Source organism: Nyctereutes procyonoides, unplaced genomic scaffold (assembly GCF_905146905.1).
Source record: "Nyctereutes procyonoides isolate TBG_1078 unplaced genomic scaffold, NYPRO_anot_genome, whole genome shotgun sequence".
Classification (NCBI taxonomy): domain Eukaryota; kingdom Metazoa; phylum Chordata; class Mammalia; order Carnivora; family Canidae; genus Nyctereutes; species Nyctereutes procyonoides.
This window is the reverse complement of record NW_026575047.1, coordinates 415,302-440,085: the sequence shown is the minus strand read 5'-3', so window position 1 is coordinate 440,085 and position 24,784 is coordinate 415,302. Positions and strand designations below refer to the sequence as shown.

The 24,784-nt window shown below is 55.6% G+C and overlaps 2 protein-coding genes across 12 annotated transcripts in view; both read left to right on the top strand.

Annotated features, from left to right (window-relative positions):
* The first annotated feature begins 341 nt into the window (after positions 1–341).
* LOC129510414 (transmembrane emp24 domain-containing protein 11) lies at positions 342–18,575 on the top strand. Of its 2 annotated transcripts, XM_055326571.1 has the most exons (6): positions 342–472; positions 11,438–11,538; positions 15,823–15,948; positions 16,644–16,790; positions 17,572–17,627; positions 18,022–18,575. In XM_055326571.1, coding segments are annotated over exons 1-6 (555 nt in total). In that variant the 5' UTR covers positions 342–348; the 3' UTR covers positions 18,023–18,575. The 2 variants fall into 2 exon arrangements, with proteins under 2 accessions (XP_055182546.1, XP_055182545.1); XM_055326570.1 differs by lacking the exon at positions 18,022–18,575 and having other exon boundaries at positions 17,572–17,770.
* A 1,366-nt stretch (positions 18,576–19,941) lies between these two features.
* Positions 19,942–24,784, top strand: part of RNF212 (ring finger protein 212) — a 30,161-nt gene continuing 25,318 nt past the window's right edge. For 8 of the 10 annotated variants that reach the window (XR_008664521.1, XM_055325974.1, XM_055325968.1 and 5 more), the window contains exons 1-2: positions 19,942–20,051; positions 22,536–22,597. Coding sequence is in view for 7 of the 10 variants with exons in the window: in XM_055325974.1 (XP_055181949.1) it covers positions 19,943–20,051; positions 22,536–22,597 (171 nt within the window). In the remaining 3 variants the exon portion in view is untranslated. Of the gene's footprint in view, positions 20,052–21,782; positions 22,598–24,784 lie in introns of those variants that run through there. The other 2 variants (XM_055325973.1, XM_055325972.1) reach the window with 2 other exon arrangements.

The window sequence follows — 24,784 nt, the reverse complement described above, 5'->3', positions numbered from 1 at the left end:
CCCTTGCGGGCGGGGGCTGGCACCTGCCAGGCTCGGCTGGCGAGGGCTGGTCCGGTGCCTGCCCCTGGGCCTGCATCAACTTTTGTCCCCGTCGAACACTGCAAGATCCTTAGAAAATAAAAGGTCACAGGGAGCTCTAATGTCACCGTGCTCGGAAAAGCCCCAAGGTTCAGACATCTTTCACCTATTTGCTGCTGTCACCTGCCCAAGGGTGGCCACCAGATGTCCCTTCCCACAAAAATCAATTTGCAGGATTGCCCAATGAGACCCAAGCCCTCGGTGGGCAGTATCACTGGCAGTTGATCCGCCCCAGGGAAAGCGCTGCCAGGAGCGCCTAACGCAGCAGAAATGCCAATGCTGGCATTTGCTTTAAGTTTTTATTTTTCTCTTTCAACTGCTTTTTACTTCCACGTAGGGGAACGAGAGGAGAAATGCATCATAGAAGACATTCCAAGTGACACGCTGGTAACAGGTAGGCGCGTGTGTCCCCGAGCGTCGGGCCCAGGTGTCGTCTTATGCGCGGTGCTGATTTCTTGGTGCGGATACTCCCCAGCGGGAGGGTCCCGGAACTCCCCTGGAGAGAGCTCGGGTGATGCCAACCTGCCATGAAAGCCCCTGGGCTGAACTGCATTCACGCACACGGCGGGAGACAAAGACACAACAGAGTCCGAGCCTGATCTGGTTTCCTGGTTGCCAGGTTTCCGTAAGTAAAGGAATTTCTGAAACCATTAATCACGCTAATTATGGTCGATTCTCAAAAGAGCGGTGGGGTCTCCCGCCTGGTCCCACACGGCAGCCCCGGCGCCCGCGTGTGTGCAGAGCACAGCGCCCACAACCCCAGCTCCGGGCGCAGCGGAGCCGGCACGTCCCCACGCGGCCACCACCGCGTCCCATGGCTGAGCTTAACCGGCCTTCTGAGACAGAAACGAGCGCCCGTGCTCCCGGGATTACTCAGGTCACACTGACATCCAACTCCCTGATTTTAATGCAAAAAAGGAATCGCAAACGGGATCTAAATCTAGCAGGATTCCCCCTCAGAGCCCATCGTGTGTTCCTGTGCCCAATTCTGTCACATGGACTAGTGTCAAATGCTCCTCTCTGTGTGTCCTGGCTGTTTTATGGCAAAGAATACTAAGCCCCCCTGCAGAACCTCGGGCACACGACAGCCAGCCGCGGAGCCCGGGTTGCGGAGAGGCTGGGGGGACCTGGGCCGGGAGGAGCCGCCTTGGGGACTGCGCGGTGCGAGCAGAGCCCCTGAGAACTGTGTGCCCTTGGGCGAGCTCCTGAGCCTCTCTGGTCGTTTGTCCGATTGGATGAAAATAATAAGGGCACCTGTTTCTTCTTGCGGTGACTGTGACGGCTTCAGTATTTGCCAAGCGGTTAGAAGGAGCCAGACACACAGGACGCACATTAAGTGTTTGCCCACGGCCCTGGCCCTGCTCTCATCCCTGGGGACGTGTGACTCCTGGGCGAATAGCCCCTTGGCCGCCGGCCATTGTCCTCGTAGCCTGCATGTGAAGGGGCAGAGGAGCAGCAGGGGGACGGGAGTGGCCTGCCCACCCTTCGCTGCCTTGTGGGCCGCCAGCTGGAACATGCATGGCAGCAGGCCCGAATCACCTGGCCTTCCCGCGGGGTCTGGGACAGGAAGACAGCCGCGTGGAGGACAGGTGTCACGCTGGCCACCCGTCGGCCGGAGTGCAGAGCCTCCTCGGCTCCCCGTCCAAAGGGTCCTGCGCCGCCCTTCCCACCTCCCACCGCCCTGGCCCTGCCGCCCCAAGCCTCCAGCTGCGTCTGGCTTGCGCTGTGGTCTCCGCAGCCACCGCCCCCACCGCCCCCACGCAGTTATGCAGGGCTCGGGTTCCACGCCTGATGTGTGCTGTAACCACAGGAGCCTGGGGAGACACGTCAGGTCACTTGTCTCAACATTTTAAAAAAGAGAATATGATCCTGGGGCGCCCAGGCAGCTCAGTCAGCAGAGTATGGCACTCCTGATCTCGGGGTCATGAGTTTAAGCCCTGCTTTGGGTGTAGAGATTACTTAAAATAAATGAAATTTTGAAATTAAAAAAAAATAAATTATAAAACATCATCATTAAAAAAAAGAGAGAACATGGTCATAAGTCTCATATATGCTAATGGAGGAAAAAAAAATACTTGATTACTCTCCCACCTGAAAAAAGGCAAGAAAGAAAGGATAAGGAACAAATAGGATAAACAGAAAGCAAATAGCAAAATATGGTCTAAACCCAACTATGCTTCACATCACATTAAGTGCAAATGGGCGAAACTCTCCAATTAAAAGGCAAAGATCATCAGACTGGAATTAAAAAAAAATGAGTACATACTGTTCCCAAATGAAACACTATTTTGTTGTTTTGAGCGGGGCGGGGCAGAGGGAGAGGGAGACTTGAGCAGACGTCACGCCCAGTGCGGAGCCCAACATGGGGCTCAGTCTCCCAACCCCAAGATCATGACCTGAGCCAAAATCAAGAGTCGGACTCAAACAACGGAGCCCCCTCACCCCCCAAATGAGACACTTTGAGTATAAGGAAAGGTCGAAAGTGAAAGTGGAAAAAGACCAATGTGTAAACCTGAACCGGAAGTGTGGTTCCAGCAGACTTTGACACTAGGAATTCGAGTAAAGAGGCGCACGAGTCACCAGCGTCGGGTTGAAAACAGAAAGGTGTTTGCAGGTGTTTCCTACTGGACCGTTATGAGTTTCTTGTAAAAGAATTTTGAGCATTTGAGCCTGACAACCTCCAAGCAAATCTCTCTTATTATTTTCCCTTTAACCGTGATTGTATCTTTAGCCTTCAGCCCTCTGTTTTGATGTGTGACATAACACAACTGCCTACCCCAGAATACACGTCTCAAAGGTTTTTTTTAAAGATTATATTTACTTATTCCTGAGAGACACAGAGAGAGGCAGGCTCCCTGAGGGGAGCCCGACGTGGGACTCGATCCCAGGACCCTGGGGTCACACCCTGGGCTGAAGGCAGATGCTTAACCTCTGAGCCCCCCCGGGGGCCCCTTAAACTTTTCTTTCAAAAATCCCTTTTATGAAGAAAGACTGCTGTGTATTTACTCCGTGCCTTCCCGCCTGCTCTGCTGCAAGTGCCTGCGTGTGCGGCCAGGACCTCGGCTCAGCTCACCCGCACGCAGCGTGGATACGGTGGACCGCCTGGGCTCTTCGAGGCTCTGAGCACCCGGGCCGCCTGAGCCACAGAGGGACTCTGTTTCCACTCAGCGTCTCGCTGACCTATGGCAAAGCCGCCTCTGCCATGGAACCCCGTAGTGCGTACGTCACGGCGAATACACGTGCCAGGCACTAGGTGGCTGAGAAGAGCCAATCCAGAACGTGCTTACACTGTGCATCAGCAGAAGATGAAAACCCAGATGTTAAGTTCGTCTGGGGACCCGCGGGGATCTGAGACCCCGTCGGACATCCCCGTCCAGGGGAGCGCACACCGGCTTCGCCACCGGGGTACCCGGAATCCCGTGAACCACACCCACCTGGAACGCTGGGGAGGGATGACCTCAGAGCCAGTCAGCCACCTCCACCCAGACGTGGGCTTTCGCTGGTCGGGACTACAAATAAACAGACCGCGACGATCCGAGCAGTCGGCCTCGCGCCTTCCCCAGGGCGCCAGAACGGCCTAGGCTCTGCTCCAGGAGGCCCGCTCTGCGGCACCTTCGTCGCCCAATAGCTTGGTGACTTGGAGTTGTGCCCTTACCTGTGACCTGGGCTCACCCCTCCCCGGAGCGGCCCGGCCCCTGGTGCGGCCGTGGCCAGATGCAAGTGTTCACCAGGCTCCTTCCCACCCGCTCGCTCTGACTCCCCCCTTATGGACCTGGCCTCCCAGGCTCTGTCCTGAACCGCCAAACAGGTGTGGCCCTGACCGTGGCCCAGCCACCCCCGGCCCCGGCCCCCCCTCCAACGGAAGGACGCTGCCTGAGAAGCAGAGAAGAGGCCCACGTTCCCCTAGGGAGCTGGGAGGGAGACGGCCCAGGGCCTGGCGTGGGTGCGGCCACACACGAGCCCCACGGGCAAACGCGGGGTGAAACCACCCTGGTTCCCCAAAAGTGCCTGGAAACGTCCAGGTAAAACACGGTCCGGTTTTCACATTGTTTTTCTCAGTCCTTCTTCGTAACGTTCTGTGATCCAGCTGGATCGTCATGAATGGAACAGGCAGTGAGTGCATTTCTGGGGGAGACACAGGAATGGGGAGCGGCCTGCGGGGTGGCTGTTGTGACGGGGTGAGGCTGTGCTGGTCGGGGAGGCAGCTTCCTTGGGAACGGCAGGCTCCAGAGGAGGAGACACCGTTTACACGAATGTAACCGCACTTGGGGACCTGGTGTCCCGTTCGCAAGGTCCCCAGGGACGAGCCACTTCCCAAAGCAGCCAGGACGTTTGTTTTCCCTTCAGGGCACAGACCGTACTGGAAACAGGAGACAGGAGAGGAGGAGGGCACAAAGTGGGAGGTACACCCCGGCCCCCACGCGGCTGGGGCAGCTCCAGCCATGTGTCCACGGGAGACCGCACGTCAGGGGATGTGGGGCCCCTGCCCCGGAGGCCTAGCCAGAGCCCAGCATTCTGGTGCAAGGAGCCCGGGGGGGGGGGTGCTCTTGGGAGGCAGACGGAAAGAAGCCAGGCCAGGTGACAGCAGGTGGCACACGGGGGGGTTGTTTTTCAAGATTTTATTTATTCATCTAAGACAGAGAGAGCAAGAGCGAGAGAGAGCCCGCACAAGCAGGGGGAGGGGGCAGAGGGAGAGGCAGGCTCCCCCTGACCGGGAGCCACACGCCGGACTCGATCCCAGGACCTGAGCCCAAGGCACACGCGTCACCCCCGGAGCCCCAGGTGCCCCTCAACAGACACGTCTTAGGAGGAGAGTCCCGAAGCGCCAGGAATAGAGGGAAAGGACTGGAGGACTGGCCTCCACTCGTCGGCGGGAGAACAGCAGAGCCCAGCGAGGCGCCAGCCCCGCCGCCGGATGCCGCTGCGCCCAGGTGAGGGAGCAGGTGTGGAGCCCTCGTGCCCAGGCCTCGGATCCGCCCCGAACCGCCGACCTGCGGTCCCGTGGGCACAGAACTCCTGGCACAGACGCGGCCACGCTCGTCCCTCAGTCCTCACGGCGGCACCTTCCGTGACGGCCACACGCCAGCACGCAGACGTCCGGGGCCACCTGTGCCAGTGCGGCCCTGCTGTGCCCCCGCGACGACGCCTGGCCTGTACCTGGCGCTCCCCGCGCAGACGCCCGCGTGCCGGCGGGAGAAGCTGGCCCAGGGCACACACACGTGTGTCCTCACAGGTCAGGGGCCAGTCACCTTCGGGGCTGGGTGGCATCGGGACGCCGACGTTTTGGCTGCGCTGGCTCGGCCGCGATGACTGGCCGCGCCACGCTGTGCTCGCGCTCCCGGAGACCAGCAATCACGCAGGGCGGCCACGGCTGGGCTTCGGAGCACAGGCACACGCACACGCAGGGGCCGAGGCCGCGGGGCGGGGTGTCGCTGTGGCGGGCGGCGAGGCTGAAGTCAGGCTGGCTCGGCCTTGACCCTCAGAGCTGCCTAGTGCGTCAGCCCAGCTCGGGGCGGGGAAGGCGGGGCGGCCCCCGGGTGCCTGGGGCGTGGGCTCCGCAGGGCCCGGGGACTCCCCTCGGGGAGGGCCCGGGTTGAGGTCACCGGTAACCGGCCAGGCGTTCGCACGGCGCTGACCACCGGCCACGTCCCACATCAGACAACGTGCGGGCGTGAAGCCCCCTGCCCTCCATTCGCGGGGCTGCACCCACGGGGACAGCCCCCGCCCCAGCTCCCTGCTCCCAGCGACACCTGTGCTGCAGGCCAGGGTGGCCGCGGGGCTGGCGCCGAGCAGCGCTTCTGCACTGCCATCTGGTGGCAGAGTCCGGGCACGAGAGCGCGTCCCCTCCCCTCGGCCGGGGCTGGGTGCTGGCGGGGGGACGAGCTGCGCGGGTCGAGCTGGGGCGGCCGAACCGCGCCGGCCCATCCTGCGACCCCGGCAGCGCGCCAGGAGCACTGGCGTTTTACCGGCGGCCCGAGCGGCACCCAGTCCTCCCCTGGTGGTTGAGCATGTGCCGCGCGCGGGACGCTCGCTCCCTCCCAACACCAGGGGGCCCAGGACAGAGGACGCGGTGTCCCCCCACCCGGGCTGCGACACCCTACAGGACGCAGACGCGGGCCGGGCCCCCGGCTGCCAGGAATAGCCCAGCGTGCGCTCGGCGGGAAGAGCCACGCCACCGCCACGCCACCACCGAGTCCGCAGCGGTGGGGGCCACCCCAAGCAGCCCAACAGGAGGCAGGGCAGCAGGGGGCAGCTGCACAGGGGTTGGGACGCCGGGCGGGGACGCGGAGCGGGGGACGCGCGGCTCGGGGCTGGCAGGGGCCAGACCAAGACCTGGCATGTTTCACAGGTGGGGGACACCAGGTGGCCGGAGGGAGGGCCGCAGAGTGAGGCTCGCGCTCCTGCCCGAGGTGCCGCACCAGGTCAGGGGCGTTCCGGTCGGGCTCCTGCGGGGGGCGACGTCAGCGGGGTCCTGCAGCTCAGCGCTCAGCACGCAGGCCCCGCGGCGTGCATCTGCCTGTCCGTCCTTCCCGTCGGTTTACTCGCCACGTTTTCTTTCTTTCTTTTTCTTTCTTTCTTTCTTTCTTTCTTTCTTTCTTTCTTTCTTTCTTTCTTTCTTTTTCTTTCTTTCTTTCTTTTTCTTTCTTTCTTTCTTTCCTTTCTTTCTTTCTCTTTCCTTTCTTTCTTTCTTTTTTTTTTTTAAATTTTTTTTCAATTTATTTATTTATGATAGTCACAGAGAGAGAGAGAGGCAGAGGGAGAAGCAGGCTCCATGCACCAGGAGCCCGATATGGGATTCGATCCTGGGCCTCCAGGATCGCGCCCTGGGCCAAAGGCAGGCGCCAAACCGCTGCGCCACTCAGGGAATCCCTCTTTCTTTCTTTCTTTTCTTTTTCTTTCTTTCTTTCTTTCTTTCTTTCCTTCTTTCTTTCTTCTTTCTTTTTTCTTTCTTTCTTTTTCTTTCTTTCTTTCTTTCTTCTTTCTTTCTTTCTTTTCTTTCTTCTTTCTCTTTCTTTCCTTCCTTCCTTTCTTCTTTCTTTCTTTTTCTTTCTTTCTCTTTCTTTCTTTTTCTTTCTTTCTTCTTTCTTTTTCTTTCTTTCTTTCTTTCTTTTTCTTTCTTTCTTTCTCTCTCTTTCTTTCTTTCTTTTCTTTCTTTCTTTCTTTTTCTTTCTTTCTTTCCTTCTTCTTTCTCTTTCCTTCCTTCCTTCCTTCCTTTCTTCTTCCTTCCTTTTCTTTCTTTCTTTTCTTTCTTTCTTTCTTTCTTTCTTTCTTTCTTTCTTTCTTTCTTTCTTTCTTCTTTCTTTCTTTTCTTCCTTTCTTCTTTTTCTTTCCTTCCTTCCTTCCTTTCTTCTTTTCTTTCTTTCTTTCTTTCTTTCTTCTCTCTTTTTCTTTTTCTTTTTCTTTCTTTTCTTTCTTAAAAGAGGTTCATGAGACAGAGCAAGAGAGCGAGAGAGAGAGACAGGAAGAGAGAGAGCGGCAGAGACACAGGCAAAGGGAGAAGCAGGCCCCATGCAGGGAGCCTGACGTGGGACTCAATCCTGGATCAGGCCCTGGACTGAAGTTGGGCTAAACCACCGAGCCACCGGGGCTGCCCATTTCCCGTGTTTTCAAGCTCCGTTTATGCCTGTAGGGTGGTTGTCTTCTGAGTGATGGCACCAGTGTCCCTCTTTGTCCTCCGTAATTCTCATCGCGCTGAAGTCTGCTTATCTGATTCTTACAGATGCTCAAGCTTTCTTTCATGAACGTCAGAATGGCGCACCAGTTTATAACCTACCTACAGCATCGCATCAGCGGTGACCTTCTTGTACACTCATCAAAAAATCCATCCTGACATTCTTTGTCTAATCTGTGTTTAGACCACTTACATCTAATGTAACTGTTGCATGGAATGTATATCGTCAGGATTTAGGTCTGCTATATCTTACTGTTTTCTTTTTGCTCCCTCTCTCTGCTTTTTGTTCCCATTTTCCATTTCCTACCTTCCTGTGGGTCGTGTGAATGTTTTATAATACCCTATTTTTGCTTATCTATAGGATTTTTCACTATACGTCTTTGTATAGTTATTAGTGGTTGCTGTAGGGATTACAGTACACATACTCATCACAGTCTATACGGGTCCACAGCTTGTCATTTCAAGAGGAACGTAGAAACCTCATGACCACGTGTCTTTGCCCTGCTCATCCCTTTTAGTTGTCATAAGTACAACCTCTAAAAACTTCAAGAACCACACCAGACAATATTGTATACATTGTTTGTTTTCAACTGTCAGCTTCAGGAATAGAAAATGGTCTATTGTTGTTTCCCTAGTTACTCTTTCCACTATTTCCTCTTCATTCCTGGTGCTGCAGATTTATCATTTTCTTGGAAGTTCTTTGAAGAACTTCCTTTAAGCAATTATTTTAAAGCAGCTGTTCTGGTGAAAAATTCTTAGTTTTCCTTGACCTAAGAACATTATGCCTTCATTTTGAAGGATACGTTTCGTGGATATAGTGTTGCTTCACAATTCTTTTGTCAAAATTTTTTCTGGTCTCCGCATTTTTTTTTTAATATTTTACTTATTCGGGCAGCTGGGGTGGCTCAGCGGTTTAGCACCGCCTTCAGCCCAGGGCCTGATCCTAGAGACCCAGGATCGAGTCCCATGTCGGGCTCCCTGCATAGAGCCTGCTTCTCCCTCTGCCTGTGTCTCTGCCTCTGTGTGTGTGTCTTTCATGAATAAATAAATAAAATCTTTAAAAAAGAAAAAGATTTTACTTATTCATGAGAGAGGCAGAGACACAGGCAGAGGGAGAAGCAGGCTCCCTGCAGGGAGCCCGATACAGGACACAATCCCAGAACTCAGGATCTCAACCTGAGCTGGAGGCAGATGCTCAACCACTGAGCCCCGCAGGCACCCTGGTCTCTACGTGTCTGATGGGAAATGTGCTGCCATTCAAACTCTTGTTCCCATTAGTGATGTGTGGTTTCTCTCCACTTTCCATATATATCTTTTTGTTTTGTAAAAATTAGTAAAAGGAAACTTCGTTTACAATGGGGTCTGCAGGCAGGGAGCTCTGGGCCCGACCACTCCCAGCCACCTGCAGACCCAACAGGAACTGCACCTGCACCTGGATGTCACCTTAGCGACCACTTTACTATCCCAACAGGAGAAGGACGGTTTCCTCCTCCCCCAGCAACAGTCCGGCCAATAGGAGATGGCCCCATCCCGGCCAATGGGAGATGGTCCTGGCCCAGCCGATGAGAAGCCACCGCAATTCCTGCTCAGTTTAACTCACGCACCCTCCGCCGCCGCCCCCTAGCCCCCTCCCCTGCTTTGTTCTGCAGACTCATCTGTGGTTTTGTTCTCTGTGGCTCCCGAATAAGCCCCATTTTGTGGGGAAATAGCTGTGGTTCCGTGTTTAGGTGAGCAGTGTTCAGTTCCGAGATCCCGGCCCACCTAGGGCCTGGGTGTTCTTCCTACGGGACGGATCCAGGGCTGTCCCGGGTGGGGATGCCGCTGGCCCCACAGGCTGCCTGGGGCTGTGCACGGACTTGGGGGGGGGCCTGCTGCCTCCTCCTCCTCCCTCCCATGTCCTGCAGGACCCCTGGTGCAGACCCTATGACTGGAGGAGTCCCCCCTCCGTCCCTCCATCCCCCCGTCCCTCCCAGTCTGGGTCTGGGGTCTGCAGAGTGCCCAGCACCCAGGCTCTGGGAGGGAGGGGGACAGATGCAACCCCAGCCCGGCACCTGTTCCCCACCTTTCAGAGCCTCCTGGTGGTTGCTCTCACATTTCGCCCAAGGTCCTTAGTCATGATTAGCAAGAGCGAGAGGGTGGATGGACTCACACCATCTTTTCCAGAATCATCAACCAGACATTTTTAAAAGGAGGGAGAAGCGGCAGACTGGCCGTGGAACAGGAAGCCAGGATGATGATGTGGGGCTAAGTCTGCGGGGCTCGACCCCATGACCCCAGAACTCCAGGAACTCAGGGCCATGACCTCAGGACCAGGACTGCGACCAAGGCAGACCCAAGGCAGACACTTGGCCTGCTGAGCCCCCTGCCCCTACCCCTAACAGCACAGAACATACACTATCCTGTTTCACCATCTGCAGGGACAAAGGCCCAGGACCGCCCAAGAGATCCTTGGATTGGGTGCAGGCAGGGCTAGAGGGCCCAGGGAATGGCCTCTTTAGGTGCCCCCCACCCCGACCATCTCACTGCGTAGGGCCCACCCTGCCCGTAGCGCCCACAGTGACTGGAAGCCCTGGGCCTGGCCTGTGGCTCTGGGCTCCGGAACCAGCCTGCGTGGACTCTGACCCGCGTCTGTAGCCACTAGCTGCATGACTTTACCTGGGATTCTGCCTCCCACCTGGGCCGAGGCACCCGGTTTCCCTGCTTCTGCTCCTGGTCCTTCATTTTCCCCACACGGCACGTTTCACAGTGACCGCGCCTCCCCGAAGCCTTACAGGGAGCGTGCAGGCACCCCGTGACCTGGCCCCGCTGCCCCCCAGCCCACCCCCCTGCAGCCCACCCCACAGGCTCCCGCCCCAGGACCTACACACGCTGCCATGGGCCGTGGTGCCCCGCAGAGACAGCGTTAAGTGGAAGAGGGGAAGGTCCTGACCCTGCCACTTGCTGTGTGTGTGACTTTGGGCAAATCACCTTTCCTGTGTCTGGGTTGCACCACAGGTAGAGTTGTCATAAGGATGTGTCTGGGGGACGCCTGTCGGTTGGACGTGGGACTCTTGGTTTCGGGTCAGGTCGTGATCTTGGGGTCACGGGATTGAGCCCTGGGTGAGCAGCCTCCCTCTGCCCCACTCACCGCCTCTAGAATATCCATGGGGGAGCGTAGAGTAGGGCCCACAAAGCGGGGTCCTTCCCTCTGTGGCAACCTTAGGGACCTTGGCCCACCAGCAGCACCGGGCGGCGTGGGCGGTCCCACGCACACGTATGGGCAGGGTGCCCCTAGCACGGGCGCCTCCACGCACCTGCCCTCCCGTACTCCCGCGGCCTGCGCCCAAGTCTGAGCAGCATCCCAAGCGCCCCAGAGCCCAGGCCCTGACTTCCGTCATCGAGGTAACACCTCCCGCTGCCCGCGTGTCGGCGCAAAGGCTCCGTGGAAGCAGCCGCGGGCTCACTGTCCTCGGCTCCTCCCACGCCCCGCGGCCGCGCAAGAAGCTCGCCACGTGTGATCAGTTGACTCGGGGACAGCACAAAGCTGTCGCCTCGGAGCACGTTTTCAGGACCTCCCGGGCCACCCCAGGCCTCGGGTGGACACGGACGACCCCACCGTGCGGAGCCTGGTCGTGCCCGACTCACGGCAGCCCGACACCCCTCACCGTCCCCTACACTTACTGTGTAACTGTCCTGTTTCTGACACAGGGACTTTCAAGACACAGCAGTGGGACTTCCGCAGGCAGGATTTCCTTGAATCTGCTCCGGGCCTGGGGATGTTTGTGACTGTCACAACCTACAACGATGAGGTAAAAGCTCCTCCTAGGTTCTGTTACTGAAATTCAGCATTTGCCACCAATTTGTGTCATGTAGCCCCACAAACTTTGAGAAGAACCTTCGGGTAAGCACTCGGTAACCAGAACGTGCCATTTTTGCCGCGTGCAGTCCTGAGGAAAGGGGCTCACCGCCCGCCCGCAGAGAGCCTGTGGTCCAGCCGAGGGGAGCGCTGGACGTGGGTGTTTTTAGATATTTATTTGGGAGAGCGCGGGCGCATGCACAAGAGGGGGAGCAGCAGAGGGAGGGGGAGAGGGAGCTCCCCACTAAACGAGGAACCCGACATGGAACTCGATCCCAAAACCCTGAGATCATGACCTGAGCCAAAGGCAGATGCTTCACGGCCGGAGCCCCCCAGATGCCCCAAAGCCTGGTAATATTCAGACTATCGTGCAGGTCCTCGAGATTTGGGGGACAGGGTTCTTCCCGCCCACCCTGGCTCCCCCTTCGTGGCTGCCCGCCACGTGGCTGGGGTGTGGATGGGGAGCTGCTACTGTGCTAAGAGCTGATGCGACCAAAATTAACCACAATTCACCACCCGAGGCTTCCCCACAAGCCGCGAGCCTCCCGGAGCCTCCCCAGCTCCACAATAGACCCACCAGATGGATTCTGACGGCGTGACCGTGGCCTAGGTGGGCCGACAGACCCCGGGTGCTGCCTCCTGCACCAGCCCCCCAGGATTCTCTAGTTCACAATATTTTCAAGTTGCTCCTAGGATTTCTTGCTCCACCCACGTGTTATGTAGGAATGTGCTTCATCTCTACACGTGTGTAATCTCGCAGTATTCTGGGGTCTTTGTTACTGATTTCTACTTTAATTCCACTGTGTTCTGAGAACACACGTTGTGTGGTTTCTGTTACGGTTGCTTATTGAAGGACAGGCGAGGGTTCCTAGTTATTTCAACGTGTTGAAGTGTGCTGTGGCCCGGAACGTGGCCCGTCCTGGCGCGAGCTCCCAGTGACCTTGAGAACGCGCATAATCTGCGGCTGTTGGATGAGGTAGACTGTCCACGTCCATCAGGTGCCCTTGGCCGACGGGGCGGTCGAGGTCAGCGATGTCCTTCCTGACCTGTGGCTGGGTCTGCCCGCACCTGACAGGGGCGTCAGTCTCCAAACCACACAGCAGAGTCTCCTCCTCCCCCGTGGTCCTGTCAGTGGTCCTGTCAGTTTGTCTTTTTTTTTTTTTAATTTTTTAAATTTATTTATGATAGTCACACAGAGAGAGAGAGAGAGAGGCAGAGACACAGGCAGAGGGAGAAGCAGGCTCCACGCACCGGGAGCCCGACGTGGGATTCGATCCCGGGTCTCCAGGATCGCGCCCTGGGCCAAAGGCAGGCGCCAAACCGCTGCGCCACCCAGGGATCCCTGTCAGTTTGTCCTGTGTCATTTGCTTACCCATTAAGGACTCTTTCGTCATCTGGGATAATTGACCTGTCACCCATGTGATGCTCTACTATCTACCATCTATTAATTATCTCTAAGAACCTTCTCTGGCCTAAAGTCTACTGTGTCCGGTTACTATGAGCACACCAGCTTTTTTTGTAAGCTTAAAGTCCGCGTCCGTACCTTCTCCCTTATCTTTAATCTATGTGTCTTTGTATTTAAAGTCGGTTTCTTGTGGACAACCCAGATTTGTGTTGCCGACATGCAAAGTCATTACTGATATCACTGGGTGAGCATCCACTGCGTTAATCACTGCCCTCGTTCCTTGTTCCTATCATTGTCTTCCCCTTTTCCTATCTTTTGTAAATCTAATTATTTCCTGTGATTCCATTTTATCTCCTTTCTTAGGTGTCAGTTATACTTCTTAAACTCTTTTTAAGTGGCTGCCCTAGAGTTGGCAATATACACTTGCAACTATGTCCCTTGTCATGCTGTCATCCATGTCAGGTGCACATAATCAAATATGCCATTGCTCGTACTTGAACAAACCATCATCAATTAGATCAACTAAGAAAGGTAAGATTTTACTTTACCCTCAACTATTCCTGCTCTGATTCTCTTCCCTTCTTTACGTAGACCTGACTTTCTGACCTGGATCATTTCCCTTCTCTCAGAAGAATGAACAGCTCTTTCTAGGTAGGTCTACCAGTGATGCATTCCCTCCATTTTTCTTTGAGAAAAATCTTTATTTTTCCTTCGCTTTTGAAGGACAGTTTTGCAGGCTACAGGATTCTAGCCAGTTGGTCTCTTCTCTCCACTCTTCTTGCCTGCATGGTTTCTTTTTTTTTTCTTTAAGATTCTATTTATTTATTCATGGGAGACACACAGAGAGAGGCAGAGACACAGGCAGAGGGAGAAGCAGGCTCCATGCGGGGAGTCCGATGTGGGACTCGACCCCGGGACCCTGGGGTCACGCCCTGAGCCGAGGGCAGATGCTCAACCGCTGAGTCCCCCAGGCGTCCCCCACCTGCATGGCTTCTGAAGGGAAGCCAGGTGTAATTCTTACATCTGCTCCTCTGTAGCTGTGTTTTCCCTGCTGGCTTCTTTCAAGACGTTTTACCACTGATATCTATAGTTTCATTAGGCCATGCCTCGGTGTCGGGTCTTTTTTTAGTTTGGTTTGGCATCTATCCTGTTTGGTGTCCTCTGAGCTTTCTGGAGCTGTGGCACTAACTCTGTCATCACTGTTCCATGTGTTTATTCTTCTTCGAGAATTGCCATTATGTGGATGTGACACCTTTCACAGTTGTCCACAGGTCTAGGATCTTCTGTTCCCTTTTTTTTTTTTTTCAGTCTTTCCTCTCTTCGCTTTTCAGTTTTAGAAATGTCCACTGCCGTATCTTCACTCTAGGAGATTCCTTCCTCAGCCATGTCCAGTCTAGTCGGCCCATCAAAAGCATTCTTTGTTACGGGGTTTCTCATCAACAGCATTTTAAATTTCTCTTAGAATTTCCATCTCTCTGCTTGTATTACCCATGTGTCCTTGCATGCCACCTACTCCTTCTGTTAGAGCCCTTAGCACAGTAATCTGTTCCCTGCCATGTCTGAATCCGGTTCAGGTGCTTGCTCTGGCTCCTCAAACTATGTTTTTTTTTTTTTTCCATCTCTTATTCCTTGAAATTGTTTTGTTGTTGAAAGCTGGACATTGTCTATTAGGTAAAAGGAACCCAGTACTGGTACCCACAGTTTCTGCTGTGGTATGTTGTGATTCTTTGTATTTTCTTGTTTGTCTTTCCAATTTAGGGGGCAGTGACTTACTCTGTGACCTCAATTCTCTGACGGATCTAAAAAGAATTGGCTTTCATTGTGTTCATCTTTTTACTTGTTAGGACAGAGTAGAAACTTCCAAACTCCTTGATGACAAACTAGAAGTCCTACACCTATTTTTAAAATGACAAACAGGGATCCCTGGGTGGCGCAGCGGTTTAGCGCCTGCCTTTGGCCCGGGGCGTGATCCTGGAGGCCCAGGATCGAATCCCATGTCGGGCTCCCGGTGCATGGAGCCTGCTTCTCCCTCTGCCTTTGTCTCTGCCTCTCTCTCATTCTGTGTGACTATTATAAATAAATACAAATTTTAAAAAAATAAATAAAATGACAAACAATATAGAAATTAGCTAAACAGAAAGTCAAAGTTGCCCAATAAATATAACCAACTAAAAGCTTGGTGTTCTTCAGAATCTTCTTCTAAGCTTATATAAACACACACACACACGCACACGCACACTTTTACAAATGATTTTATAATAAAAAATAGGATCCTATATACACTGCTCTAGCACAAGATATCGCGGATACCTTTAGTACAGGATCTCTTTTTTCGCCACACAACATTTCTTTATTTGGCTTTGCCTAAATTTAGCCAATCCTCTATTGAAAGGTACTAACATAATTTCAAGAATATAACTTTACCGTTAACAAAAACACCACACTGAATATAATTTTACATGCAGTTCTGTCTACTTGTGCATTTCCATAGAATAAATTCCTGTAGGTAGAACCACTGAGTCAATGGTTACGTGCATTTTAATTTTTAATTCATACTGAACTGTTCTCCAAAACGGTTGTCCAACTTACATTCCCAAATCAGTGTTTAGAGATCGCATTTGTCAATATATCCCTGGACACTCTTGTTTAAATCTTTGCCAATCTGATAGTAAATAAGGGATATCTTACTCTGGGCTAAATTATTTTCCATGTTTATCTACCCTTTCATTCCTTCTTTAGGAACTGCACAGTTTTTACTAATAGGGAAGATCTATTTTTAAGAAGGGAAAGTAGAGAACAGTACACATAAGTCATGGAGATCCTCAATCCTAGGTATTATTGTCCAAGTTATACGGCCCACAAGGAAGATTCTATTTTACTTCACATTCACCTGGCGAACACATCATTTGCTTGGAATCTAATTCTACGAGGCTTGTGTCCTTCGGTGGCAGTAAGCTGGTGAGTACACGCCTCCCACGTCCCTGCTGATGAACAGAGCACCAGCACTATTCAGGCATGACATTGGTATGCAGAACCATTACACTCACACTGGCTAGAAACTTATTAAAGTCCTGTGCCCAGATCTGGGTGCAGCAACCAAAGAGGGAGCTGGAGAGCTTGGAAGGGGTTCAAAGGAGAGCCACAGCCTTGATTAAAGGGCTTGAAAAACAAGAACCGTGAGGGAAGGTTAAAAGAACTGTGATTACTCAGGCCTGAAAACAAGCAAAGGCTGGAGGGTAAATTAACAATGGAATTCCAATAAATAAAACTCTTATACGGCAGATGGTGATTGGTTATTTTCTAAACGGGCTGAAAGCAGACAAAGAAAATGTATACTTTAGTATCAGAAATGTAGTCTTCTGTACAGAAAAAAATTTTTCCTGAAAATAATCAAGTTCGTTGAGTGGCAAAAGCCTTTATGGAGTAGCCATCTGATGCTCAGGAGGGAATGGGTACTCTCTCAGGGCCGTGGGTCATCATTTAATACACTATTCTTACAAAGAAAGGCTACTGAGTACAGCGGGGGGGGGGGTGGGCCGTGAGAGGTCTCGAAGAGGGGGTGAGAGACACAGGACTGGGGCGGGGGACAGGACAAGGGAAACGCAGAGTGCAGCGGTTTGAAGAACGTTTCTTCCCTTTCACTGTTTGTACAGCGGATCCACTTAGAGATTCGAGTTGGACAACATGACCTTGATGCGGCCATTGCTCAAGCAAAGGACAAAGTTAATGAAGTTAGCTTTAAGCTGGAACATCTAATTGAGCAAATTGAGCAAATAGTCAAAGAACAGAACTATCAAAGGGTCAGTTTGCCTATTCAGCTTGTTTTATCTCTTCCTGCCAGGAACGAAATTCTGGAGACAAAGCCCCCAAAGCATGGAAAGAATAAAGTGCCTGTTCCTCGGCCGTTGGTCTGAGCTAGCACTGTGGGGACACGCAGGGTGAAGGAAAGCGCAATCTTTCCCTCTCTGCCAGGCTGTGAGCTGCTCTAGGAAAGGGGACTACGGCTCATTGACAGAGCGAATGGATAAATGCCCCCAAACGCACCCCACACCTAGGAAGGGGCTCAGCCCACTCTCTAGATCACAGTTTTGTTCTCGTGACACTGTGTTTTCCAGGTCACTGTGCTCACTGGACTCTGGTCAGACATGGGGTCAAATCTGCTCCCATGCTCACCTTGTGTTGTCTCCAGACTCTGGTTTCCTTACATGAGAAATAAGAGGACAGGTGTGCTCGGTGCAGTGTCCAGCTTAAGGTTCAGTAAGGACACCAATTCTGAGAATCGATCACTATTGGCCGGTGGTCGTTTGCTCAGTGGTAAGACATAAAATGTACGAGATAATAGAGCAAATACTGGTATTTTATATCAAAATACACACACACACAAAAACATATGTTTTGTAAGGTTGATTCTTAATCCTTGTCTTTAGCTGACAACACACCTGGCTTAGAAAATCAGATACTGCGCTTTGGTGTATGAACCGGGAAACAGTAAATATCTTCAACGTGTACAGCACCTTCCCCTCAAATCCATACAGTTAAATACTTGAAGAAACTAAACCTGCCTATTTCTCTCCCACACAGGACCGTGAAGAAAATTTTCGGATGATCAGTGAAGATACAAATAGCAATGTTTTATGGTGGGCATTTGCACAAACATTAATCTTCATTGCAATCGGAATTTTCCAAATGAAATCCCTTAAAAGCTTCTTTATAGCTAAGAAACTCGTTTAAAATGTTAATACAAACAGCTACCTGCTAATTTGTAGAATGTCTGAGTCAATAAATCAAAATACATTCACAACCATGTGCTGCTTTTACGACTTCAAAGACGACCAGAGACTGAAATCAATGTTACACTGATAAAACGGGACTTTAAAAAGTGGTCTCTGAGCTTGGTGGAATAAGCACATCATCCAGGTCTTATTTTAACCTGGAACAGAGGGGATCCCATAGACAAAACCTAAGCTGTGTATGTATGTAAATTTCAGGTTTTCGAGTTGCCACGTTAAAAAGGGTTTTTTTTTTTTTTAGAAGGGCGAAATTAACCCCAGTGATATATACTTAACCCAGGACGCCAAGAATACTTGCCGGTCTGTAAACAGTACGAGATCATGGAGACGCTACACTGCTTTCCCGACCCGCAGCCCGGGAAGCCAAGTGCCTGGCACGGCAGGCACAGGTCACTCGGAGCTCGGCGGTCGGGGCTCCACCAACACTGCGCACAACCAAGGGCTCCAATCGCCAAGCACTGGCCAAGTCTCTGCTTTTCCATTTCCCCGCATGACCGCCAACTGTCCAGACCCCCGCCACCTGTGCACTGGCCACCCCGCCGCTGCCCTGCCTACCCGGTCTGTCCCCTGCCCCGTCCAAGCCCGTCTCCCACCCACACTCCGGGTCTGTCCACCGCCCTGGTCCAGGGGGCCAGGTCCGTTCCCCTCCAGGCCCATCTCCTGCCTGCCCTCTTGGTCTGTCCACTGCCCCGGTCCAGGCCCGTCCCTATCCAGGCCCATCCCCCTCCCGCCCGCCCCTCCAGGCCCGCCCTGGCCTGTCCCTGTCCAGGCCTATCCTCCTCCCACCCTTCCTGGTCCAGGCCCATCCACCGCCCGCCGCCCCGTCCAGGCCTATCCCTGTCCAGGCCCATCCCCCTCCCAGCCTTCCCGGTCCGGGCCCATCCCCCTCCTGCCCGCCCCGTCCAGGCCCGTCCCTGTCCAGGCCCGTCCCCCTCCCGTCTGCCCCATCCAGGCCCATCCACCGCCTGCCTGCCCGTCCCTCTCCCACCCTTCCCGGTCCAGGCTCATCCCCCTCCCAGCCTTCCCGGTCCGGGCCCATCCCCCTCCTGCCCGCCCCGTCCAGGCCCATCCCTGTCCAGGCCCGTCCCCCTCCCGTCTGCCCCATCCAGGCCCATCCACCGCCTGCCTGCCCGTCCCTCTCCCACCCTTCCCGGTCCAGGCTCATCCCCCTCCCAGCCTTCCCGGTCCGGGCCCATCCACCGCCTGCCCCGTCCAGGCACGTCCCCCGCCCCAGCCCCTGCCCTCCCCGTCCAGGCCCGTCCCCCCATCTGTCCCCGCCCCGTCCAGGCCCGTCCCCCTCCCGCCCGCCCCGTCCCCCGCCCAGCCCCGCCGGGCCTGCGGTGTCCTCCGGGCTCCCCCAGCCCGTGTGCCCAGGCCCCGCGGCGTCCGGGGTCAGCCCCGCGTCCCCCCCCCCAGGCCGCCCGGCGCCCGCACCGCGTCCCGCCGCCACCACCGTCCTGCCCGCGCCGAGCCTTCCGGAGCCGCCAGGGCCGCACCCGCCCTGCGCCTTCCCGGTGGGCGCACGTGGGCCCCGCGGCGGCGCCGACCCCGTGGCCGCGGCCTGACCCGCCACACCGCGGCCCCGTCGGAACAGCGAGGCCTGCGATGACGGGTGCCCCGGGCCACGCTCCTGCCGCCGCGCTCCGGGTCTCCCCGCGGGGGTTTTGGCGGGAGCGGGGCCGTCTCCTGCGCAGGCGCGGGCGCCCCGCGGGGTCTGCGCAGGTGCAGAGGCGCGGCGGCCGCTTCCGGGCGGCGCGGGGCCGGGGCGTGAGGCGGCGGGGCGTGAGGCGGCGGGGCCGAGGCGGCGGGGCGTGAGGCGGCGGGACCTGAGGCGGCGGGGCCCGAGGCGGCGGGACCTGAGGCGGCGGGGCCGAGGCGGCGGGGCGTGAGGCGGCGGGCCCGAGGCGGCGGGACCTGAGGCGGCGGGACCTGAGGCGGCGGGGCCCGAGGCGGCGGGACCCGAGGCGGCGGGACCTGAGGCGGCGGGGCCCGAGGCCGCGGGACCTGAGGCCGCGGGACCTGAGGCGGCGGGACCTGAGGCCGCGGGACCTGAGGCGGCGGGACCTGAGGCGGCGGGACCTGAGGCGGCGGGGCCCGAGGCCGCGGGACCTGAGGCGGCGGGCCCGAGGCGGCGGGACCCGAGGCGGCGGGCCCGAGGCGCCATGGCCGGCTGGGTGTTCTGCAACCGCTGCTTCCAGCCGCCGCACCGCGCGTCGCGCTTCAGCCTGACCAACTGCGGCCACGTGTACTGCGACGTCTGCCTGCGCAAAGGTGAGGGCGGCCGGCGCGGGCGGCGCGTGGAGGCGGGGAGCGCCGCCCTGGGCCGGGGCGTGACCCGGGTGCCCGCGGGGGCAGCCCCCGGCCGCGTGTCCGCCTCCCCCGCTCCGTGCCTCTCGGCGACGGCGACGAGTAAGTAGAATCCGAGAGAAGGGGGAAGGTGCGTGAACGCGCGGCGCGGGCTTTCCGGGCGCCCGCGCGTCCGAGCGAACCCGCGTCCCCAGCGCCGGCGATGCGCGGGCGGCGGCGGGGCGCGGGGTGACCCTGCGCGAGGCGCGGCCCTCCTGGCGGCCGGGTCGGCGGCCCCGCTGCGGCCTGCGGCGACCTGAGGCGCGCGTCGCCAGGTCCCCGGGGGCCGGGGGCCGCGGGCCGGGGCGCGGGGGCGGTGAGGCTGCGGCCGCTGGACGCGGTTCCGCTCCCCGGGGCAGCTGGGGCCCGGCCGCCGCAGGGGCGGGGAGGGACGCGGGCGCTGCGGGCGGGGTCCCCGGCCGCGGGGCCGTCAAGCATCGCGGGTGCGCTCGAGAGGCCGCGCCCGCGGGGGTCCGCAGGCCGCAGGTGCCGCCCTGGGGCGGGCGAGGGCGGGCGAGGGGGGGCGGGGCGGGCGGGGCAGCCTCTCCTCTCCTGGCGGCTGGGGCTGCCGTCTGCGCCGAGCCGGCTGCTCGCCTGGGCCCCTCCCGCCTTCCGTCGAGCGCTCGTGTCCGTGGGTCCGCGAGCACCGCCTGTGAACCCACTCGCTGCGCCGACCCCGCCTGTCACGTTTCTCGCTTCCCGGCCTCGACGCACCTGCTGGGTTTTATGTATTTTTTAGTTTTTTTTTATTTATGAGAGAGAGAGAGAGAGAGAGAGAGAGACACAGGCAGAGGGAGAAGCAGGCTCCACGCACCGGGAGCCCGACGTGGGACTCGACCCCGGGTCTCCAGGGTCGCGCCCTGGGCCAAAGGCAGGCGCCGAACCGCTGCGCCACCCAGGGACCCCGCCTGCTGGGTTTCAGGGCCGGCTGTTACCCCAGGCCGCCCGCCTCGGGCTCCCGGACCCCGAACCCCGAACCCCGAGCAGAGCCGGAGGCGGACCCTGCTCCCACGGTGGGAGCTGCGGAGAGCGCCGCGGGCTGTTTGTAGGCAAGATGGAAAGGGGCCGGCCTGAGGCTGTGGGGGGGGGTGGGGGGGGGCCTCCTTCTCCACAGGGACCTCATCCGTGGGCTGCGGGGTCGGGGCCATGAGACAGGAAGAAAGCCGAGTGGGTCGTTCTGTGGGAAGTGGCGGAGAGGCGGGAAACAGAGGAAGGTCCCGCCTGTGTCGTCGCATGAGGCGAGGGCTTGTTTGAACGCCCCCACCCCCACGGGCTTGGTGGGGAACACCCAGGAAAGCGGGGGTCGCCCAGCGGCTGGCAGGCCCAGCGCTGGAATCCTGGAATCCACGCCTGTGAAGGCACGTCTCAGCGAGGCGACTGTTCTTCCTGGTTCTTGGTTCTTAGCCACCCTGGACCAGAGGAGGCGGCGGGGGCTGGGGGCCTGGGCTGGGCCAGCTGCGCCGCTGGGAAGGGCAAGGGACGCAGCGCTGCGAGCGAGCGCTGAGACTCGCTAGTGAGACAGCAGAGCTCAGACGTGTGCGGCTGCGGAGGAGCCCAGGTCGACAGCCCTGCAGCCCCCACTGGAGTCTGAGTTCTCCAGGGACACGGCGCGGGCTGCTCTGGTGCCAGGTGGGGGCAGGCGAGGAGATGCAGGGAGCGGGTTTTCCAGGGGGTAACGGGAGTGGCCTGGGGAGCAGGATGTGCAGAGCCGCCCAGAAGAGCGGGTCGGGGTGGGCGGTGTTGGCGCCGGGCCCCCGGGCAGCAGGAGCTCCGCGCACGCTCCCAAGGCTCTTTCCCAGTGAGCTCTCTCCTGCTGCAAAGGTGAGTGTCCGGGGGCAGAACAAAACTTGTGCTTCATCTCGGGGCAGGGTGAAAGGACCTGTTTTCATTTTGAGTAGCTAAAAATTTTAAATTAGGATATCGTCACAAAGCCTAATTGTACGAAATTCTGCAGTACATTTGAGTTTGAGGATTGCTGACCTTCATACTCTTTCGGAACATCTTGGGAAAACGGGGGGAAATGGATTATTAGTTGAAGGAATCTCTTCAACTCTGTACACGTGCACAGCCTTACTGTCTGAACGTGGAAGATGTTAAGTGCTATGAGCCCGTATGTTTTTGAAGAAATACCGTGATTTGAAGCTGCGTTGGTACACATTCAGAAGCACTACTCACGGGGGCCCCCAGGCGGCTCAGCCGTTGGGCGTCTGCCTTCAGCCCAGGGCGTGACCCCGGGGTCCCGGATGGAGTTCCACGTCGGGGTCCCTGCAGGGAGCTGCTTCCCCCTCTGCCTGGGTCTCTGCATCTCTCTCTCTTTCTGTCTCTCTGTCTCTCATGAATAAATAAATAAAATCTTAAAAAAAAATCACTACTCACTATAATACAGTAAAGTTTGCTTTTCTTTTGTAGGTGGAAAAGATGAGTGCTTGATTTGTAAAGTCCCTTGTCGCACGCTTTTACTTTCAAAACATGTAAGTTGAAATACGTATAATCTGAATGTTAGTGTTTTTTTTTTTAATTCGACATTCAATTTGTAGTCATTTGGGGTGTCTGAGATTTGCTTTCATTTTGTGAGTTCAACTGGAGGATCTTACAAGATTTCTGAGTAAAGCACAAGTAGGATTCGGTTTTGAACCCTCGTACAGGTAACTCCTGACCATAGGTTGGTTGGCCCTTGCGTCGTTTGCTGTGTGTGTCCAGGAAATGAAGATGAGTTGTATAGGTTTCTTCAGCACAAGACTAGCTCCTCACGAAGGTGAGGGGAGGTTTAACGGTGGTCACTGTTGCAGGAGGCTGAATACAGGTCTTTTGTCATCTCTGTGAAATACGCCAGTTTAACCCACTTGGTTTGAACTTAGTCACAAATGATTATTCTCTTTATGCTTAGGTTCTAAGATACTTACTTGATCGGTTGTTTTGATCTTTAACGGTTGTTTTTACTGATTAGAACATAACACAAAGTCACACAAGATCTAAATGAGACAAAATCATAATGGAGAATGTGAAAGTTGCCCAAATCCTGTTTCCCACAGATGTCAGCAAGCGAGTATAGTTCCTGCTCTGTGTGTTACTGTGACTTATCTTTTTACAAAATGCTGTTTTCTCAGTTGACTTGGTATTTTTGGCACAGTCGCACTCCCTGAAAAGACTGCATAGTATTTCAGTGTTTTCCGGGGGGTTGGAGGGGGTAGGTTTTCACTGTTTCCATCTCACAGCAAACCTTTTATTTTATTTTTTTTACCACGTCTCTGCATACGTGTAAGAATATTTCTGTAGCATAAATTGCTAGGAGTGGAAAAATAAGGGCACAGATTTAAGTGTTTAAACTTAATAGGAAGCGCTTTATTTCCCTTAAATGTATCAGCTTAACCCCTTGGCCACAGAGCCAGGTTCTGCTGGCTGGTGCAGCTGGTCAGGCTTGCCCTTGAGGGGGGCGCCCCTGGCCTTTCCCTGCCCTCCTGGGCCCTACGCTCAGGTCATTCGTTTCCTCTTCTAATAAGTGTATTTAGGATGGTCTGTTTCCTTCTGTTTGCTGCTCTTCTACGTCACTTCAAGCATCTTTTTTTTTTTTTATCATTTCTAAATAGTCTTTAATCTTTCTTGTGACTTGGGGATCCCTGGGTGGCGCAGTGGTTTGGCGCCTGCCTTTGGCCCAGGGCGCGATGCTGGAGACCCGGGATCGAATCCCACGTTGGGCTCCCGGTGCATGGAGCCTGCTTCTCCCTCTGCCTGTGTCTCTGCCTCTCCTCTCTCTCTCTCTCTCTCTCTCTATCATAAATAAAGAAAAAAAAATTAAAAAGAAATCTTTCTTGTGACTTAAATTTTCAACTCAAGAATTATTCAGGAGAAATGTTCCTTAATGTCTGAGGGGTTAGACTTTATCTCCTCTATCGTCTCTGTGGAAAATTTTTAGTCTTATGTCTTTGTGACCAGAGAATATGGCCATATGGTTTCTTTTTTTAATTGTCAGGACTTTCGTTGTGGCTTGGTACGTGGTAATTGTTAATGTTCCACAGATGCTTGAGAAAAGTATTCTTTTGTTCTCTGTGCATGTGAGTGAAGTTGCTCAGGGCACCGACGCTGTTCCTAACTGTTCCTTCCCGCAGTCTCCCTAGGGCTCGGCTCCTCCGTGCCCCCATGGGCCCGGGTGAGTGCCCACCGCCACGACGCCTGAGAGCCATTCTCCCTGCTTTCCCCGCTGCTTCCTCGAAATTCTTCTCACCTGCAGCCACAGGGATCTGCAGACGTGGGCATGTGTCGCAGCTTTCCAGGAGGAAAACCTGTGTCCCCTCATGCCGTGGCTCTGTGGCCTGGCCTCTGGGGGACACCTGGTCCCCTGGCCAGCGACTCTGACCTGCCGCTGCTCCCTCCCCCACTGCCTTTAGGTCTCTGCCTACAGCTGTGTGTGACCATGGCTTCTCTGGCCTGTAGCAGGAAGGACACTTGAGATCATGGCACTGTGTGTGTGGATTTGCACACAAATGCATCCGTGTGTGCACATGTGGGAAATCACTTTCACAAAACAACACATATCCTTGCTAAATGCAGCACCCCTGATGGTTTTTATTCTGAATGGGATTTTTGTTGTTAAAACCAAATACACTGTAATAGGCTAAGCTGATTTCCTGGGACCTGCAGTACAAGAGCTGCCCACACCT

Bases quoted from the DNA above. Each gene is read 5' to 3' on its own strand.
- LOC129510414 (XM_055326570.1), top strand. From the start codon at position 349: ATGCCAATGCTGGCATTTGCTTTAAGTTTTTATTTTTCTCTTTCAACT. The intron at 11,539-15,822 runs GTAAAAGCTCCT...CCTCAATCCTAG, and splicing joins TCACAACCTACAACGATGAG to GTATTATTGTCCAAGTTATA. The intron at 15,949-16,643 runs GTGAGTACACGC...CTGTTTGTACAG, and splicing joins CCTTCGGTGGCAGTAAGCTG to CGGATCCACTTAGAGATTCG.